At 27.7% G+C, this 18,196-nt stretch overlaps 2 protein-coding genes across 3 annotated transcripts; both read left to right on the top strand.

Annotated features, from left to right (window-relative positions):
• The first annotated feature begins 1,862 nt into the window (after positions 1-1,862).
• On the top strand, positions 1,863-3,332 carry LOC119674525. The gene is made up of 3 exons (XM_038085669.1): positions 1,863-1,912; positions 1,976-2,125; positions 2,999-3,332. The coding sequence occupies exons 1-3, from the start codon at positions 1,863-1,865 to the stop codon at positions 3,330-3,332; spliced, it is 534 nt and encodes a 177-aa protein (XP_037941597.1).
• A 4,442-nt stretch (positions 3,333-7,774) lies between these two features.
• LOC119674327 (polyadenylate-binding protein) lies at positions 7,775-16,396 on the top strand. 2 transcript variants are annotated; one of them, XM_038085461.1, is made up of 5 exons: positions 7,775-7,962; positions 8,177-8,442; positions 13,049-13,521; positions 13,966-14,977; positions 15,066-16,396. In XM_038085461.1, exons 2-5 carry the CDS (start codon positions 8,250-8,252, stop codon positions 15,317-15,319), a joined length of 1,932 nt encoding a protein of 643 aa, XP_037941389.1. In that variant the 5' UTR covers positions 7,775-7,962; positions 8,177-8,249; the 3' UTR covers positions 15,320-16,396. The 2 variants fall into 2 exon arrangements, with proteins under 2 accessions (XP_037941389.1, XP_037941390.1); XM_038085462.1 differs by lacking the exons at positions 7,775-7,962; positions 8,177-8,442 and adding an exon at positions 12,828-12,975.
• Positions 16,397-18,196: the final 1,800 nt, after the last annotated feature.

The following is an 18,196-nucleotide window of genomic DNA, read 5'->3' as shown; positions in this document are numbered from 1 at the left end:
CCAACATACAAGATTCACGTTACCTATGACGCACCTTGAGAAACAACTCCCCGATGTAGAGAGTTGTTTCTGTAATATCGAGTATATATACATTACTATATAGACAGATCTTCATAATAAGACTGGTGCAAAATTGCAAATTTAACTGTTACTTAAGTAGTTTAAAACTAAGTTCATTTTTTTATATATTGTTATCTTGAAAAGATCGGTTCTTATTTTATTTTTGTATCCTTTTTCAATTTATGAATTTTTTGTTTCTTATTAATATATAAATAAACGCACAAAAAAATTATCAATCACTTTGAGGAAAGTGACTTTGAGGGAAATAGAAACAATTTAAATTTCTACGTTATTAGTATATATTCTTCATGGATCACATCCTTGATATACACATAAGCTTATAGCTGAGATAACATATCGCTGATGCTGTTTCAAGGTTATCAGCAGATCCTGTTTTCGTTGTGTTAGCTATGATGTCATGAATCAAATTTGTACCTATCAAAAAGTTTGTACAATATTGTTGCTTTATACTGGAATCACACGAGAGTTTTGTTTGTAATTTTAGCTGTCAAAAATTTACATTTTTCATTGAAAGCAACAAAAATTTACAGTTAAAATTACAAACCGCAAATTAATTTGGCTTCAAACTCCTCCATTTCCACCTTTAATTATATTTAATCATACAAGATCTGATATTTTTTCAGAGTTTTTTCCAATAGTAGTGGCACGCATATTGTTCAAAACATTATGTAGGGTACTTCACGATGGGAACTGGGATGCAGTTAGGATGAAACAGCACAACATTTTTGGTGGAACATTGTTGACAGAGATATAGAGGAAATAGCAGATGCTTGTGACACATGCAAGACGACTACACCAAGTTTAAAGCAAAATATTCTTTATCATCGGAATCTTAGAAAGAAATTTTTGGTCCAATTTTTTAATATATTTGATTAATTTGGGTGGACAGTCTTTTCTCTGTCTGGTTATTATAAATGTTAGGAATATACTAGAAAATATAATTTTAATATTATTCTTATGTATATTAATAAAATTAAATTATTATTAAATTCCTCAAAACATATATATATTTCCATAACAACATGAAAAATAATAATAAACGAAATAAGAAGTTTTTTAACTGTCTGTAATCAATCTTTTTAATTTCCTATCTGCGTCGTTTAACATTTTCGATTTTGGAAGCAGAATGACAAGTATACTTAGAATAATAAAAGAATCCATTTTAAAAGCACGCATTTCACTTTCGTTACTTCATTTAGTACATAATCAAAATATAATTATTACTGAAGACCAACAACATGAAGTCGAAATCTTGATTAATTTATATTTTCAGAACAAAGTAAGTATTAAACTAACCTCAAATTATTACTAAAGTTAAGAATATACTCTACAATTACATTATATGTATATTTATTTAATGCAAGATTGAACCCTCAGATGACGGAGAGCTTCAGTTGCATAGTTCTTTTCATAAGGTAATTGAGGCTTTCTATGAGAACTTAAATATTCTTACAATATTACATGATGGGGTGACCTCCAATAATGAAGAAACAACAAAATGTATCTACATTTTTGACAAATTATACATTATTATGGCTGAGAGACTGCAAAAATCAGAATTATTGAAACTACATAGTGAAAAACGAATATATCAATGGATGCATAGAAATGATAATTTAAGAAGCTCAATCAACGGTAAAACTCAATGTGTATAAATTTTATTTTGTCATATATTATTAATTATTTCAAAAGCAGATACTGACAAATTGTTAAGTAGGTTGAGAATAACTTTTCTTTGGAAGATTGCAGCGAAAAAAGCAATAATTCAAAGATATGGAGAAATGTTGGCTCGCGAAAAGTGGCAGAACAGTTTAACCATAAGGGATGAAATGTAAATACACAATATATGAAATATGAGCATAATTTTTTGTGTATTAACTATTTTATGTTTCAGTAATAAATCAAATAAGTTATTCCAGTCAATACGAAACAAAAAATCAGAAGTTGAAACCGAACTACGCGAGTCCTTTGAAGAAACGGAAACTTTGTACAGGACCCAAATGAAAAATGATTTCAACAAAGAGTTCAGTATGCATGATGAAAAGTAAATAATTCTTACTTATTTTATTCACAGGAAGTTAATTTATATCTAACAATCAATTATGCGATTACTCGCACGTTGTGTGGTTAATTAGTACTAAGCGGAAACTTTATTCATACTCGGAAATTTTTGAGTGAATGAAAAGAATAGGGAGTATTATAATAAATATGCTATAATTTGAACATTTGAATTAAACATTTCAAATGTTCAAATACATTTGAAGTCCTCGGAAAGAACTCTCCTCTCTATTTCGTATTAATTTCGCGTTGTTTTTACACATATGCATATACCTATTTGCTTGATTATCATATAATGTCTGTTTTGTATTATATTTTATTTCTTCTTTTTTCATCTAACAGAAATAATTACAGTAAGGTGAAGTTAAATATAATTTTAATATATATTGTAGCGAATATATAATAGGTCTGTTCCACGAGTTACTCGTGGTAAATTTGAGTAACATTGTGTATACACAAGTGCGTTTTACCCTCAAATTTTCGAGTAAATGAAAGCATCTGAGACAGCGTAACATCCCTGTCGAAAATTGAAAATGCTACAAAGACTTTACTCGTGCAATTTATTTCAAGTAAAATTAGTTTGATGTGTGAATCAGCTGTAGTGGTTTGAATTCAAATTTGTGTATTGTTTATTTGCTTGGCAGTGGTGTTCACACCAGACTTTACACAAAGCTTTCATTAAAATCTGTGTAAAGAGAGTAATTTGGCACTTTATTTCTGTTGCGCTCTCAGTTTATACTTTACTTGGTTTTTACTTAAGTTTTACTATGAATAGCTCGTGCAACTGACTTATTGTAGCGATATATAATATCATAACAATATTATATTTAACTTTTTTAATTTTTTTCATGTATTCTAGAACAGCACTTAAAACTCAATTACAAAACATTATTAGAAGATACGACGCGACTCTTAGTGAAATGACTTATGATGTAATTAATCTGGATAAGAAATATAGCGATATTCGAGAGATATATGATGTGTTCATGGAAAAGTACAATTCAAAAGAAAAAGAATATTTGGAAGTTCTGGAACAAATGGAAAAGGAGGAAAAAACCCGACAAGAGGAAATGTTAATGTTATTTATGATGAATCGAGCAGCACGATTTATACAAAAATATTGGAGACGTTATCGTAAGGATAAGAAGAAAAAATCAAAAAAAGGCAAAGGTTCGAAATCAAAACGACGATAAATAATCAAAAAATAAAAATGTGTAATATATATAATAAAGAAATAAAATAAAATGATATATAATTTATAATTTTCAGAAATACTTTTATTTTATATTTCATAACATACAAATACAATATATGTTATATTGTGGGAGCTATGATCTCAATAAACACTGCTATTTAAAATAGTTTATGAGTTTGGTTCGACGCTTACCATCGTTTAAAAAAATTCGAACGAATCATGCATCAATTAATAGGCTATTTTGAAATTCTATTAAAAAGAACAAAGTATATGTTAAATGATTTAAAATGCGTAAACTAACTTCTAGGAATTGTAAATAAAATCTCTCTATTCTAAGCCCAAAACCAGGAGCTAAATTTATTTTATTTAACTAAGAAAATTCCACCGTAATCATGTCGTGCTCAATCAAAGTTGTCCCACATTCTCCACATAGAATCCATGGCAAGTACCCAGTACCAGCTGAGTAATACATCAATAGTGCGTACATTAACTCCGATCCTCAAGACTTTAACATTGATTGTATACAGAATTTGGCAGCCATCACATAATATCAGCTACCAATAGAGGTTATAAGATTAAAATAGCAAGATTCTGCTAATGTTTCTAGAACATTGACGACACTGGCAAACAAAATATGAACTACGATTTACTTATATGCTACTAGTTGTCCGGATTCTAATTTTTACAGTTGTCACAGCGAGAAGATATCCGATTAATTATTCAATCTCTCCGTCCCGATATTACCAGCATTCAATGGGGACATATCTCTCACTCTCTATGCACGACTGCGGAAGATGTATTTAATTTCCAACGTTCCTTACTACGGAACCAATGGTACGCTGAAGAGTGTCACGAGACTACTGCTACGAAGAGGTTACGCGAGCTGTGTACGAACAATATCAAGGGATAAGGAAGGAAGAGGCTCACCTCTTTAAATAAAAGAGACGATATCAATAAATGCACGATCGAGAGAAAACCGATGTGTGTAGATTTTCTGAACTGAAATGATTGACATTACCCAGTAGAGTTGTTAGGGGCACAGCTTTATGTTTTTTAAAATTCTTTTTCCACATACTATAATGAATGGATTTATGTGATCATGCGCACTGAAGGTGGAAGTGGTAGTTCTCTGTCTTAGTCTTTACAGACATCGATACCACTTTAAGAACACTATAATAGAAATTATTAATAAGATTTATTGCTATGGTTTGGAGCACTTATTTTTCAATTACGAACGGAAATTTTTACGTAGCTTCCGGAAAAAAATACCAATTTCATGAAAGGTATTTGTATTTGCCATATATTACAAAAACATATAAATCTTCTTCTCTGCACTCGTCCGATAGTGATCACCACGGTTGTTTTATATTTATTGACTGGAATTTATAAACAAATATATTGAAATAGGTATAACTAACAAAGAGTAATTATATTTTCTATGCACACATAACCGCCAAATTAGTAGTACATCTTTGAAATCTAAACATAATAAACATTAAGATATTTCAGCAGATTTTATATTTATTTATATATTTTCATATTTTTTATATAAAATTTTTTCAATTATTCTTTTTGTGCCAAAATTATTCACATAAATCAAAAAAAAATTATCTGAACAAACACGCTGACATGTTTGATGCGTTGCCAATTACTTTCACATGTATCGTTACAGCAAAGAAGATTTTGCTCATAGTTTGCTGAAACGCAGATAAGTATGCAACCAATATTGATTTCGAGAGTTCAGCGCAACTAGTTATAAAGTTGGTTTCGACATCACAGCAAAGACTAATTGAAGCTATTGTCAAGAGTGTCAATTATAACGTTGAAATAACACGTAAATAATTTAATAAAAAAACAACTAATTCTCTAAAGCCATACTTGTCTTTTATACGATATATATACATATTAGAGGTATTCAGACAACTGAATAATTGCTTAGTAAGATGATTACAACAAAAATTTGCATACAAAAAAGAAACTAAGCAGAGAATCTACTATTTCGGAGATTCTCAGATTAGTGAAAATTTGATTAATAGTGCTGCCAGTACCAAGTGTCGGCGCTATGAGCATAGGGTGTCTCATAAAGAAAATTCAAAAATAGTAACATAAATTAATAAATAAAATCCAGTAAAACTATAATTTTTAAAGGAATAAAATATAATTAAAAAGTATAAAATTGAATATTCTACTTTTTGATATATGACACGTTTTCAATTTTAGTTATATGATAAATTATATGATAAAATTAAATGATATTAAAATTTACGAATATTTGAGTAATGCACTGTTAACATATGTTTCGCTTTTGCTGTTGATACGAGTGCTGCCAAGGTTTTACACACAACAAACTAATCAGATTATGCATTTTGGGTCGTTCAAGCAACAGATTAATATCAAAATTTTAATATTTTTTATATGAAGTTTTTTAATCAACTAAACAACTAATCAGTTGCCTAAATACCCCTATTGTAAATGCAAATTTATTTTGGAGTGTGGCAACGCTATCACTTAATTAATATTAAATTAACAAGAAATTTTTATGTCTATATCGTCGTGATAAATAAAAGCGTCTTGTTTAAAAAATTAGTCAGGTACAAAATAAACAGTACTTTTATACATAAATAATCAACATATATTACAACTATTATTTTTGGGTTTTTGCTTGCATTCTAACAAAATAATCGTGGTTCATGGTTATCGATAAACTCTAACAATACCAGTGATAATGTTCTCCAAATGAAAATGTATATCATGTAGACAATATCATACAGTCAATCGAACTTCTGTACATAAAAGCATAAAAAAAATTCAATAATTTATTGGTATTGAATTTATTAAATATTCTTTGAACCAAAATCAAGAAAAATTAATGTAAATCATTAAAAAAATTAATTAGAAAAGTTATTCATATATGAAGCCACATATATACATATTGTGTATATTATTTTTTGTTAAATCAGTTTTAAATTCATTTTTTTATTTACTGATCCTACATTTGATATGCAAATACTACGTACACAGGATTTATTATATATTTCAACCGTCAGACTATATTAATATCTATTAAGACTGGAGTGATTTTTTTGATTCGCCAGAGATTGCAAAAATAAACCTAAAATTGAAAAAAATTAAAAGTTTAGGTATTGCATTGGTATGGTGTCATACATGTTGAGCGAAATAGCAAAATACTGAACGGCTAAGCGATTTCAGTCATGAATGAATGATTAAAATCTTAAGATTGCGTTTGAACAAAAAAATTCAAATTGCAGGAATACATAATTTCTATGAATTATATTGAGATAAGATTATAATATATTATATTCTTATCATTTTGTGATTGCAAAAAATTTTATTGTTATCCATATATTCTTTTGGATGAGTTTAACATGTTAAAGTTTTCATATTGGCTTTTACTTAACAAGTTAAAATTAAGTATTGTCACATAGCCGTTTTTAAGAATATATCAGAAATTAAATAATTTGTTGTTAAATCGTTAGTTGCTTATTATTATAAATTTTAATTTATGTATTGAATATGGTAACGTAGAGACTTAGTTATAAGTTTATTTTTAAGTATTTATTTATTTATGAGAAGTATTTATTATATATAATAATCATATTTATAATCGTGTCATGAAAAAAATTAATATATAATTAAAAAAAATTTTTTTAAGTTTATTTTTCGACCTGTTTCTTTATATTGTTTTTTACATATTTTTTAATCCGGCTAAAAGTCCCTTTTTGTTAAATAATTCAACGTTTAATATTTTTTATTATATTCTATATTTCGACTATCTTTGATAGTCATCATCAGGATCATGATCTATCATAAATTAATATGACTAAAAATATATCCACGTCATCCCCTTTATTCTATGCCCTATGTTGCACTATATGTCTAAATGTTAAAAAAAAATAAATTAAGGACGTGTGCGAGTTAGGCTAAGTTGATGCTAAACCAAATGGGAGATTTTTTGGGATTTTTTGCACTGCACACATTTAGCCATTTATCAACACGTATCGACACATCACTACATTATCGGCACAACTTAGTATTTCCCTCATTTAGAACGCAACTTAGCCTAACTCGCACACGACCTAAGAATAAATGAACTTATAAATTATATGATACAAAGTTATTTAAAAATATTGAAAATGCAAAATATTGAAAAATATTGAAAAAACATATCAAAAAATATGTTTTTTATTTACTTAACAAGCTTTACAAAATTTGTAATTAAATTGTATACAAAATGTTATTTAAATTATGTACATATATGAATTATATAATGTTTACTGAAAAAAATTTATTGTGTAATATCAATCACATCATGGGTGTCATGCATGCTTATGTATTGTATCGATATTAATGTCAAAAATAATATAAGATGGCAATGATTAAAATTTCTTTCCAACGCCATTTTGGTTAACCTCGTCCATTTTCGCTTTTACATCAAACGCGAAGAGTCCGTTTTAGTGAGCGGTCGTGTTTAGGCTTGTGGCACACGGCTAATCACGTTTTTTTGTGAATAAAAAATTTAAAAAAATACAAAAAAAATATTAAAATTTATTAAAAATCCACAAAAAAAAAATTGTAAAAGTAGCAAAAATCGAGCTAAGTGTAAAGAAGTAAGTTTTTATTTTCATTAAACAATATCGATAAGTTCTCTAAATTTGCCAACATTAAAAAATAACGCGTGGTACTCGTCAATTAGTATTATAACCTAAATTATTGATTTTTGTTTAATGATTTCTCTGAAAATTTACACAACTAATAAAAATTTGTAAATTTAATAATTAAGATACATTCAGATTTTTGGATTAATAATTTTTTTCTTTTCAGATTCGCTTTTTTTTTTCTCTTCTCTTTGTACCATCAAAAAGGAGAAGACTATACTAGTTTTTTTTGGCAGTAGATGAAATCAGGTGGTCCAAATTATCAAATGGCTTCACTTTATGTTGGTGATTTACATCAAGACATCAATGAGTCTGGACTCTTCGAAAAGTTTTCCACCGCTGGTCCAGTATTGTCAATTCGTGTGTGCCGCGACGTCGTTACACGTCGTTCATTAGGTTATGCTTATGTTAACTTTCAGCAACCAGCAGATGGTAAGTGATATTATATTATATATAATAATTAACTACTGATAAAATGCATTTAAATAATATAATGTGCAGGAAATGAAAATAAAATATTTAAATGCATTTTTTTTATATCTGTTTTGCATGACTCACACAACTACAAAGAATATATTTTTTTTTATTGTATTGTATTAATGTATGTGTGAGGTCTCCACTAATGCATAAGTCACAAACGTATAAACAAAGACCATATCTATTTAAGTTAAACAAGAGAAAAAAATAGAGTAAATGTGTTTTCAAGTGCATGAATAAAATTGTTTGTTTGTGTTTGTTATCAGTATTTCATATGTATTTCGATTTTAAGCTGAATTACGATTGCCACGAACAGCCATTATATATATTTCAATATTTGTTGGAATTTATAATGCACTTTTTTTCTTATGAAAAATTTCTGGTATTTATTTATATAAATATTTTTTTTCTTTGTTTATAAGTGATGAAATTTATCAAGCTTGCAATATAAAATGATAATTAAGAAAATATGATTTCGAAAAAAATTTTATTTTATACTAAAATTTAATTTCAAGAAAACCTTACTCAGCAATTAGCAAAAAGCAAAAAGAGACGGTTTACTTCTTTTGATGTTGTTGTTTTATCTAAGGGACGAGGAACGGCACAGACGAGTACACATATCAGCCAGTTTTTGGTAGTGCAAAATGCATTTATAATGCAATTTTGAATGCAAATATAGAATACAAAATCTTAAACACATCTGCCACTATTACATTAAAAATATAAAAAAAGATGTTTTTAATTACGTAAGAATAGTATTACTTACGCCTTCCAAGTGTATTTAAGTACAAATTAAAAAATAAATGGAGTGCAATATGTCGAGGGTGCCGATATGAATATTGCATTGGGGTTTAAAGAATTTAGAAAATTTATTTACGACGAATATTATTGTTTTAATAATTTTAAAAAAAACAGAAAAAATAAACTGCAAATTGTACGAGTGAGAAAGATCATCAAAAAATTCGAAACAATTTTTGAATTGCCATGCGACTTACAAATTTTGAGCCGATGTTTCTTGTTTTGTGTCAAATAAAACTTTGTTTTCCTTTACCCATTAAAACATTTTTTCGTAGTTACGATGTCGAAAATATTTTAATTTAGAAAGGATTTTGTTAATCACAATACGTATTTTGTGCACAAGATAATTGTGCGATTCTTTTCTACATAATCAATCAGTCCTCTCCCTCTTTTTTAATTATATTTTGCTTTGCTATCTTTTCGATGTATTCAGCTAGTAACTCGTCCTTTGTGGCTGGCAAATTTGACAGTTCGTACGTTTTCAATTCTTTGTTTTGATTCTATGATCTTCGATACATAGTGTTAGATTTACGTTTCAGCAACAGTTATTAATTTACACAAAAAGTATACCATATAATGGATAAACTATTCCAATAATGTCTAAAAGAAATGTATTTTTATATTTATGTGTATTTTGTCCGTAAACGCTACAAAAAAATATATATTTAACGGTAAAAAGAACTGATCACTTTCAGGGTTGTATTTTAAGCTGCTGCGCGTAACATCGTAAAATATTTGTGCTGTCAAAAAACTTCTTCATATTCGGGCGCGAAACTTTTAGCTCATAATGGTATTGTTGTCAGTAGGAGTTGAAATTGATTTCTTTGGGATTGGGGCTCGTATTTTTTTCTTCTATATTTAAGAGAAGAGACAAATAATCCTGTTATTTAAAACAATGGTATTTTATCAAAAAAATATGTAAATTTAAAAGAATTCATCAATATATAAAGTCTAAACATAAATTTTTTTACCACGTTTTTTTCAAAAACAAAAAAAAATAATGTACCAGTAGTGGTAGGCGCTTTCACAATTAATGTTGAATGAAATACTGACAATTTATATACGTTTATATTATTATCAAACTTTCACTATTTTGTAAATATTTTGCCAAAGTCAATGACTCTTTAAGTTTATATTAGATTTCATATAATGCACATTTAAAAGTTTACATAAATTTTTAAATGTAAAGTTGTTTATTACTTTATTTGTTGCTTTTTTTTTATTGTTTGCATTAAAGAATTCTCGTATATGTATGAGTTAATTATTTATAAACAAAAACACATTAATACACTAATTTAACGGCAGCTTAATACCCATTGATCAGTTTAAACTTAAAAATTATTTATTCTGATTAAGTCAACAGTTGCTAGAAAAACATTCAACTTACCCTGTAAATTTTGTATATAAAATTTTTACAGAAGTAGAAGAATAACAAATATTTTTTTAATTAAATACTAACAGCAATTTATACCCATTAGTTAGTGTAAAACATATTATTTTTACATTAATTAAGAAAAAATTGCTATAATAAAAAAGATTCAAATTACCCTGTTAATATTGAATAAAATATTAGCAGAAGTGACAGAATTACATTTATAATGCACTTTTTTTTTATAAAACTTTGTTAACGGCAAAATGATACATATATTTTAAACTAAAAACAATGACTAAAGCAATTGCTAGTATGATCATCTGCTGAATAAAGTACATTATTATTTTTATAATAATAAGTTAAGATATAACTTTTAGCTTGAGTTCTCTATAAATGACTTTGAATTAGAGTAAAATGAAAATATCAGCGTTTTAACGTTTTTTTAACGATAATTTTTCAAAACAAATTTTCTAAATTTAAATATATATAATTTAAATTATATATGTTTATATAATTATATATGTATATATTTTTTTAAATATAAAACTATTTAATATAACTTATCTACAACACGGGCTACTCAAACATTTTGTACAGCCAAGCAGAAGTTTCACTCTTTGATTATTATAGAGCGCAATTGTGCGCTATCATAATGGCATATTCTTAAAACAAAAACATCAAAAATTCCCAGTTCAATTCTTTTATGTTATTGCCAAATGCATGCAAATTATAGTAGCTATTATTTCAAATATTATCCATGGAATTATACCCTCCTAAATATACAGCACATCATCTTTCACGTTTTCAATACCTGTTTTAATACTATATATAGGATTTAAACTTTTTTTCGACTGAAAACGAAATGTTTTACTTCCTTAATTTTCCAAGAATAGTACAATTTTGAGAAGAATTCGCAAATAATACGTATTCAAATCTATTGTGTTGATTAATTTCATGATATATTCTAGCTTGTCTTTGTAATCAGCTTACTGTGAATAGCTAAAAGCAATATTTTGTTGTTAGTCCGCTGATACTTTGCAACGTGATGACTGTACGCATTTTGGGTTTCTTACATTTTAACCATATCTATCACTTTTACAACGACAGAACAGGTAACGGGCATCTATATACATCCGAATTTTCAGAATACACAGTACCAAACATTTTCTGGCAGGTAGTGAGTACCTTACTTATAAAAACTACTATGAACAAAACATATTTTCCACATTATTGCAGTAAAATTGTAAAATACGTCGCGTATTTTCCCTGAAATTTTAATTCCTTGCTTTGCTTCAGGTAACCGTTTCAAATCCAAAACAATTCAAACGAATAGAAAATGTTAAATACTTTCGTTCTAACATATATATGGTATATATATTTATATATACAGAATTTTCTCTAATAAGTCCAGAAGTTGATTCTTTAGTCTAAGAAATGAATAATCGTGTACATTAGATGGGGAGCTTCATTTGTAATATCTGCGATATGGTGTGTCTAAAGTAAAGTTTATCTGAAAAACAATTTTAGTAAAAAAATTAATTAACATCATCTAAATAGTTTGTCATATACCAATTTAGAATTATAATGGCACAAAGTTTTCCTTTTTTTATTTTAAAAATTGTTTGCAAACAATCTTTCATCTATTGTTCAAAGTTTTCCTTTCTACCTATTTGTAGGTCTATAATATAAACTTGTATATATCATTGAGAGTTTTTATGACTAATAGCTTTTTTACATCATCTATCTTGGTTACAATCAAAAATAAATGAATCATGTTTAATCTCAATGAGCAAAACTTTATTCGATTAATTCAAAAACGGAGCTTAGTTTGAATATTAACACAAACAGGCAAATATCGCTTTGATTGGTTATTTTTATACTAACATTCAAGAATATATACATGTTGTTTTTATCTTTGCCAACTTATCATTTAATACTTTGTGTAAATTTATTGACCCTTTTTTGACAGTAGGGTGAGTGAAAATAAGTATTATCGTCTAAAATCATAATTTTTAAAAATATGGATTTATTTTTTTTTTTTAATTTATTTATACCAATCAACTTGTCATTGCTTATAATATGCCTCAATTTAAAAAAATATATCTAAAATAATTAACTGTGTTTTAATTTATTATATTTTAATCTAATAATACAGAATTAGATTTAGTTTTGCATCGTGAAATAATATTGATCATTAGAAACAGTGAAATTTTAAATTTTAATTTCATTAGCAAGAAAAATTGTATTCATAGCGTAACTATTTTTAATTTTTAAGGCCTAAATTATGTCTCTTGCAAATGAGAACTCACCCATATCCCGTAATAATAATTTTCTTTCCCCCAACTCTAAATTTAAACTTACTATAATCACTAAATGTTTGTATTATTTTAGCTGAACGTGCTTTGGACACCATGAACTTTGATTTGATTCGTAACAAACCTATACGTATTATGTGGTCTCAACGTGACCCTTCTCTTCGTCGCTCAGGAGTAGGCAATGTTTTTATCAAGAATCTTGATAAGAGTATTGATAATAAGGCAATTTATGATACCTTTTCGGCATTTGGCAATATTTTAAGCTGTAAGGTAGCTACTGATGAGAAGGGTAATTCAAAAGGCTATGGTTTCGTCCATTTCGAAACCGAGGAGGCTGCAAATACATCAATTGAGAAAGTAAACGGTATGTTGCTGAACGCTAAAAAGGTCTATGTTGGTAAGTTTATTCCACGTAAGGAGCGTGAGAAGGAACTCGGTGAGAAAGCAAAACTTTTCACAAATGTTTATGTCAAAAATTTTGGTGAAGATTTTGATGATGAGAAATTGAAGGATTTGTTTGAACCCTATGGAAAAATAACTAGCTACAAGGTAAATATATATATATTTATAAATTTTTTAAGGTTGAATGTTTTTATGCTATTTTAATAATTGTAAAGGCTTATATGAATAATTATAAATAACAAAATTAAAACAGGAGTTAGTATAACTTATTAAAATTTTTAATTGATTATATTCGTCAACAAATACTAAATACATTTTTTTTTATATAGTACATCTTTTATTATGATTATATTTTATTATTAGTTATTTTTAAAAAAGTGTTCAAAAATATTTCAATTTTATTATTAATATTTATTATATATATATGTATTATTCATTATATATATTGTTTTTATATAAATTATTTATTTATTTAAAAATGAATTTGTTTATATAAGTCTTTACACATTAAAAATTAACTATATGTATATATATTTATTTAATTTGAAATCGATTTTATATATTATTTTTAAATTTGTGTTCTTTAACTAGGTCATGATTAAGGATGACGGTAAGAGCAAGGGTTTTGGTTTTGTTGCATTTGAAGCAACTGAAGCTGCTGAAGCCGCTGTAGATGCTCTTAATGGTAAAGATATGGGTGACGGTAAAATGCTTTACGTTGCTCGCGCTCAAAAGAAAGCTGAACGTCAGCAAGAGCTCAAACGTAAATTCGAGGAACTCAAGAAGAAACGTCATGAATCTGTTTATGGTGTTAATTTATATGTTAAGAATCTTGACGACTCCATTGATGATGAACGTTTGCGTAAAGCATTCTCTCGTTACGGTACTATTACCTCAGCTAAGATTATGACTGATGAAGAGGGCCGTTCAAAGGGTTTTGGTTTTGTTTGCTTCAATTTACATCATGAAGCCACTTGTGCTGTAACTGAAATGAATGGTTGCGTTGTAGGTTCTAAGCCCCTATATGTAGCCATAGCTCAAAGTAAGGAAGTCCGTAAAGCTCATTTAGCTTCACAATATATGCGTCATATGTCTGGTTTACGTATGCAACAAATCGGTCAAATTTATCAACCCAACACAACTGGTGGATTCTTTGTACCAACAATGGCACCTAGCCAACGCTTCTTTGGTCCCCAAGTAACACCAATGCGTAATACACCAAGATGGGCACAACAAGTACGTCCAACTGGTGGTGTACAAAGCGTTGCTCAAGCTAATGCTGCAGCAGCAGCTGGCTTCCAAAATGCAGCTATGGCAGCTACTGGAGGAGCACAATTCCGCCCAACTGGTGGCGCTGGACGTGCACAACCACAAGCTGTACCAGCAGCTCATACAGCTGCTGCTGCAAATACTATGCGTCAAACTGGTGCTCGTGCTATAACAGGACAACCAACAGTTGCTGCTAATATGCAAATGGCAGGTGCTCCAATTGCAGCAGGACCACAACGTACTTCTAATTACAAGTACACATCTAATGTACGTAATCAACCAGTTGTTCAACAAGTTCCACCTACCCAGCAAGGACAACAAATTCATCAAAAGGGTAAGAAATATTTAAAAAAAAAATAATGTTTTTTTGATTTGTTTATAAATAGTAAAAACATCTTTAATAAAAAAAAAATTTATTTCAGGTCAAGATAAAATTTTGGCATCACTATTGGCCAACGCTAAACCACAAGAACAGAAGCAGCTGTTGGGCGAGCGTCTTTACCCATTGATTGAGCGTATGCACTCCCACTTAGCTGGCAAAATCACTGGCATGTTGCTTGAAATTGAAAACACTGAGCTATTGCACATGATTGAAGATAACGAGGCTTTGAAAGCTAAGGTTGAAGAAGCTGTAGCTGTTCTTCAAGTTCATCGTGTTACTGAACCAACCAGTTAAACATGTGACGCTAAAATTTTAAATTTAATAACATATACACTTTAAGCTCAAAAAAATTTAAAAAAATTCATAGATTAAAAATTCCAAAATCTAAAAAGGAACCAAAAAAATTGTAAAATTTCCTTCAATTTTAAACATAACAGCTTTTCAAAAATAATTTGTTTGTTTTATTTTGTCTTGGATTTTTCTGGAAATTCATTTTATCAATTCTTTTTTTTTTACACGTCTTGTATTGATTTACACTTTGTTTAACTTGAACTAAAATCAACAAACTTTTTATTACCGGCGAAAAAAAGCAATAACACCATTTGAAATATAAAAAAAAGGGAGATCAATAGATCTTCAAGCAACGTACTCTCATGGTACACATGCTATGGTGGTTTCCTTTCTTTTATATTTTGAATTATACGAAAAGAAATTTTTTTTGTTGAACTATTAAAAAAAGTCTACAGAATCTTTAACAATTTTGATAAATCAAGGAAATGAATAAAAAAATGAAAAAAAAGGAAAAGAAAAAAATCATGATAAAAAATTAAAAAGAAACGAAAACATGAACATATAAATTTTGCTACTTGAAACAAATACAAATATATAATTAATGTATGTATATTAAAAAGACAAAAAAATTGTAAAACAAATAAAAACTAAACTTTGTTGGGAGTTGCTCTTGCTAAGTTTAACAATTAAAATATGTAACTTATAACGACAAACAATTTACAAAAAATACAAAATACAAAATAAAAAGTAAAAATAAAATGCGATCGGTTGGCAAATCTTATTCAACTTATATTTCAAATATTTACGATTGTAATAAATATCGTCCAAAATCTAAAATAACTTTTCACACACAATCATTTAATAGCAACAAATAGATTTATTTAATTTTCTTTAAATTAAGTAAATAATACACATATGCAGGAAATAATTTTGTGTTTTGATATGATCATTTCAGCTAAATTTGATTGTTTATACGTATTCATTAAATGTCTATTTATCCTATACGTATTTATATTATATACAAAAATATTAATGGATTTATATATTTCAGATAAATAAAATTCAAATTGGGCGATAAAACTTGTTTTTAATGGTTAAAGATTAGTTTAAAAGAAAATTTGCATACTATATTCTGTCAATATTAGAATTATTGAGCACAACGATTACTTATTAAGATCAGTTCTAAAAGTAAGAAATAAAAAATGCTTCTCAGGCAAAAATTACTATTACAAAATTTATATTAAAACACGAATGGATTTCAAGATGAATGCATGGGTTAGGATAAGATACACCTAACATGAATTAGGTAATATACACTTGGATTAACAGAAACATATATCAGAGTAGTTGTTAGTTCATTTATTATTCCTTTATAATTGATAAAAAGGATTTAGTGAAAAAAATTAGAGCTTATAAATCAGTTTTTATTTTTGTTTTTATTATTATATAGTATTCTATATAATTATCGCCAACATTTGGAAGATAATTGTTCTTTTTCCTCAGGGCGGAGTATTATAGTTGTTCTTTTCCTTCTATTCATATAAGGCGGTTATTTATACTGTTTACAATTTTAGTTTTAAATAATAAACAATAAATTAAATACTTTACAATGTATAAACAAAAAACAATAGGATTATGTAGTTAAGGTTGTAGTAGTCACAGCTAGCTCTCTCCTCTTTCCTGTTCATAGTTCTGTTTATGTTTTTTAGTATGTGGAGGCTCTCTACATTCAATATTTTGTTATGCTTTTTTCCCTTATTATTGTTACTCTGTCTAGGTGTGCTCTATGTTTGGTGTTTGCTGTGTTGTGCTAATGCAGAACACATGCATTCAATTTTTTTCACTTCAGGTTTTTTATCAACTATCAAAAACATTTCTTCCGATATTTTTAAATACAATTCTTTAGATAAAGAGTAAAAATGGATATCTTGTCTTAAAGAATTATATTAAACTACTTATATACATATTTAGGTTCTTGTAAAGTGTTCATACACTTTACCTTGAATCCAATCAAATCCACCAACCCTGGTCATAAGCATAAAAATTACGAACTAAATACGCTTCCACCTGAAACGGTGGAATATATCGAAAAACTATAAACATTCATTTGGTGTTACGACTTCGAACAGAACAACATTCTGCGTCAGTTCAATTTCTTAGTGTTTAAGTTCCAGCTGTTCTTGATGTTACAAATCGACATAGGATCAACAGAGAGAAGGCGCATGCCTCATTCCATGTTAGGAAGTGATATGGTTTAAATGTAATGAATCGGAAAACTACATTTCATACACACTCGCAGATTCATCACTGCAAAAGTTCTTCGTGGATGCATATGAAAAAAAAAACGATTAATAAACGCAATACAGTTTCGAATCTGTGAAATATAAGAAGACTTGGCTTTTGTTATATTTGTAATTGAAACTCAAAGTTATATCGAAAAATGAATATAAGAAGTTATAACATATACATGTATATTATATACAAATACAAAGGACAGCCTGTACAAATAACAATCAATGACTTCAATATCAGACTACATAACATTATTATTATATTTTGAAAAACTATTTTATTTTTATAATATAAAATTAAAAAATAAATAAATTTATATATTTAACGTTTTATTTTTAGCAACATATTATATTAGCTTTATATAAATTTCTTAAAACTTAGCTATTAACCAGCTAAGCTAAGTATCAAATAAATATTAATATTTATTATAAGATTCGTCTTTAAAATTAGATGTGAACTCCTGTTTCAGTAATATGAAGCAAATTTTATAAAATTTTCTGCTGATTTTATTTTATTAAGATGACTAGAGTATTTTTTGAAGAAAATGTCAAAATTTTTTCTTAATCCATATCATCATCATCATCATCT

The sequence above is a fragment of the Teleopsis dalmanni genome, chromosome 2 (assembly GCF_002237135.1).
Source record: "Teleopsis dalmanni isolate 2A chromosome 2, ASM223713v2, whole genome shotgun sequence".
Taxonomy (NCBI): Eukaryota; Metazoa; Arthropoda; class Insecta; order Diptera; family Diopsidae; genus Teleopsis; species Teleopsis dalmanni.
The sequence above is the reverse complement of the archived record's forward strand: the minus strand, read 5'-3'. Positions and strand labels throughout refer to the sequence as shown.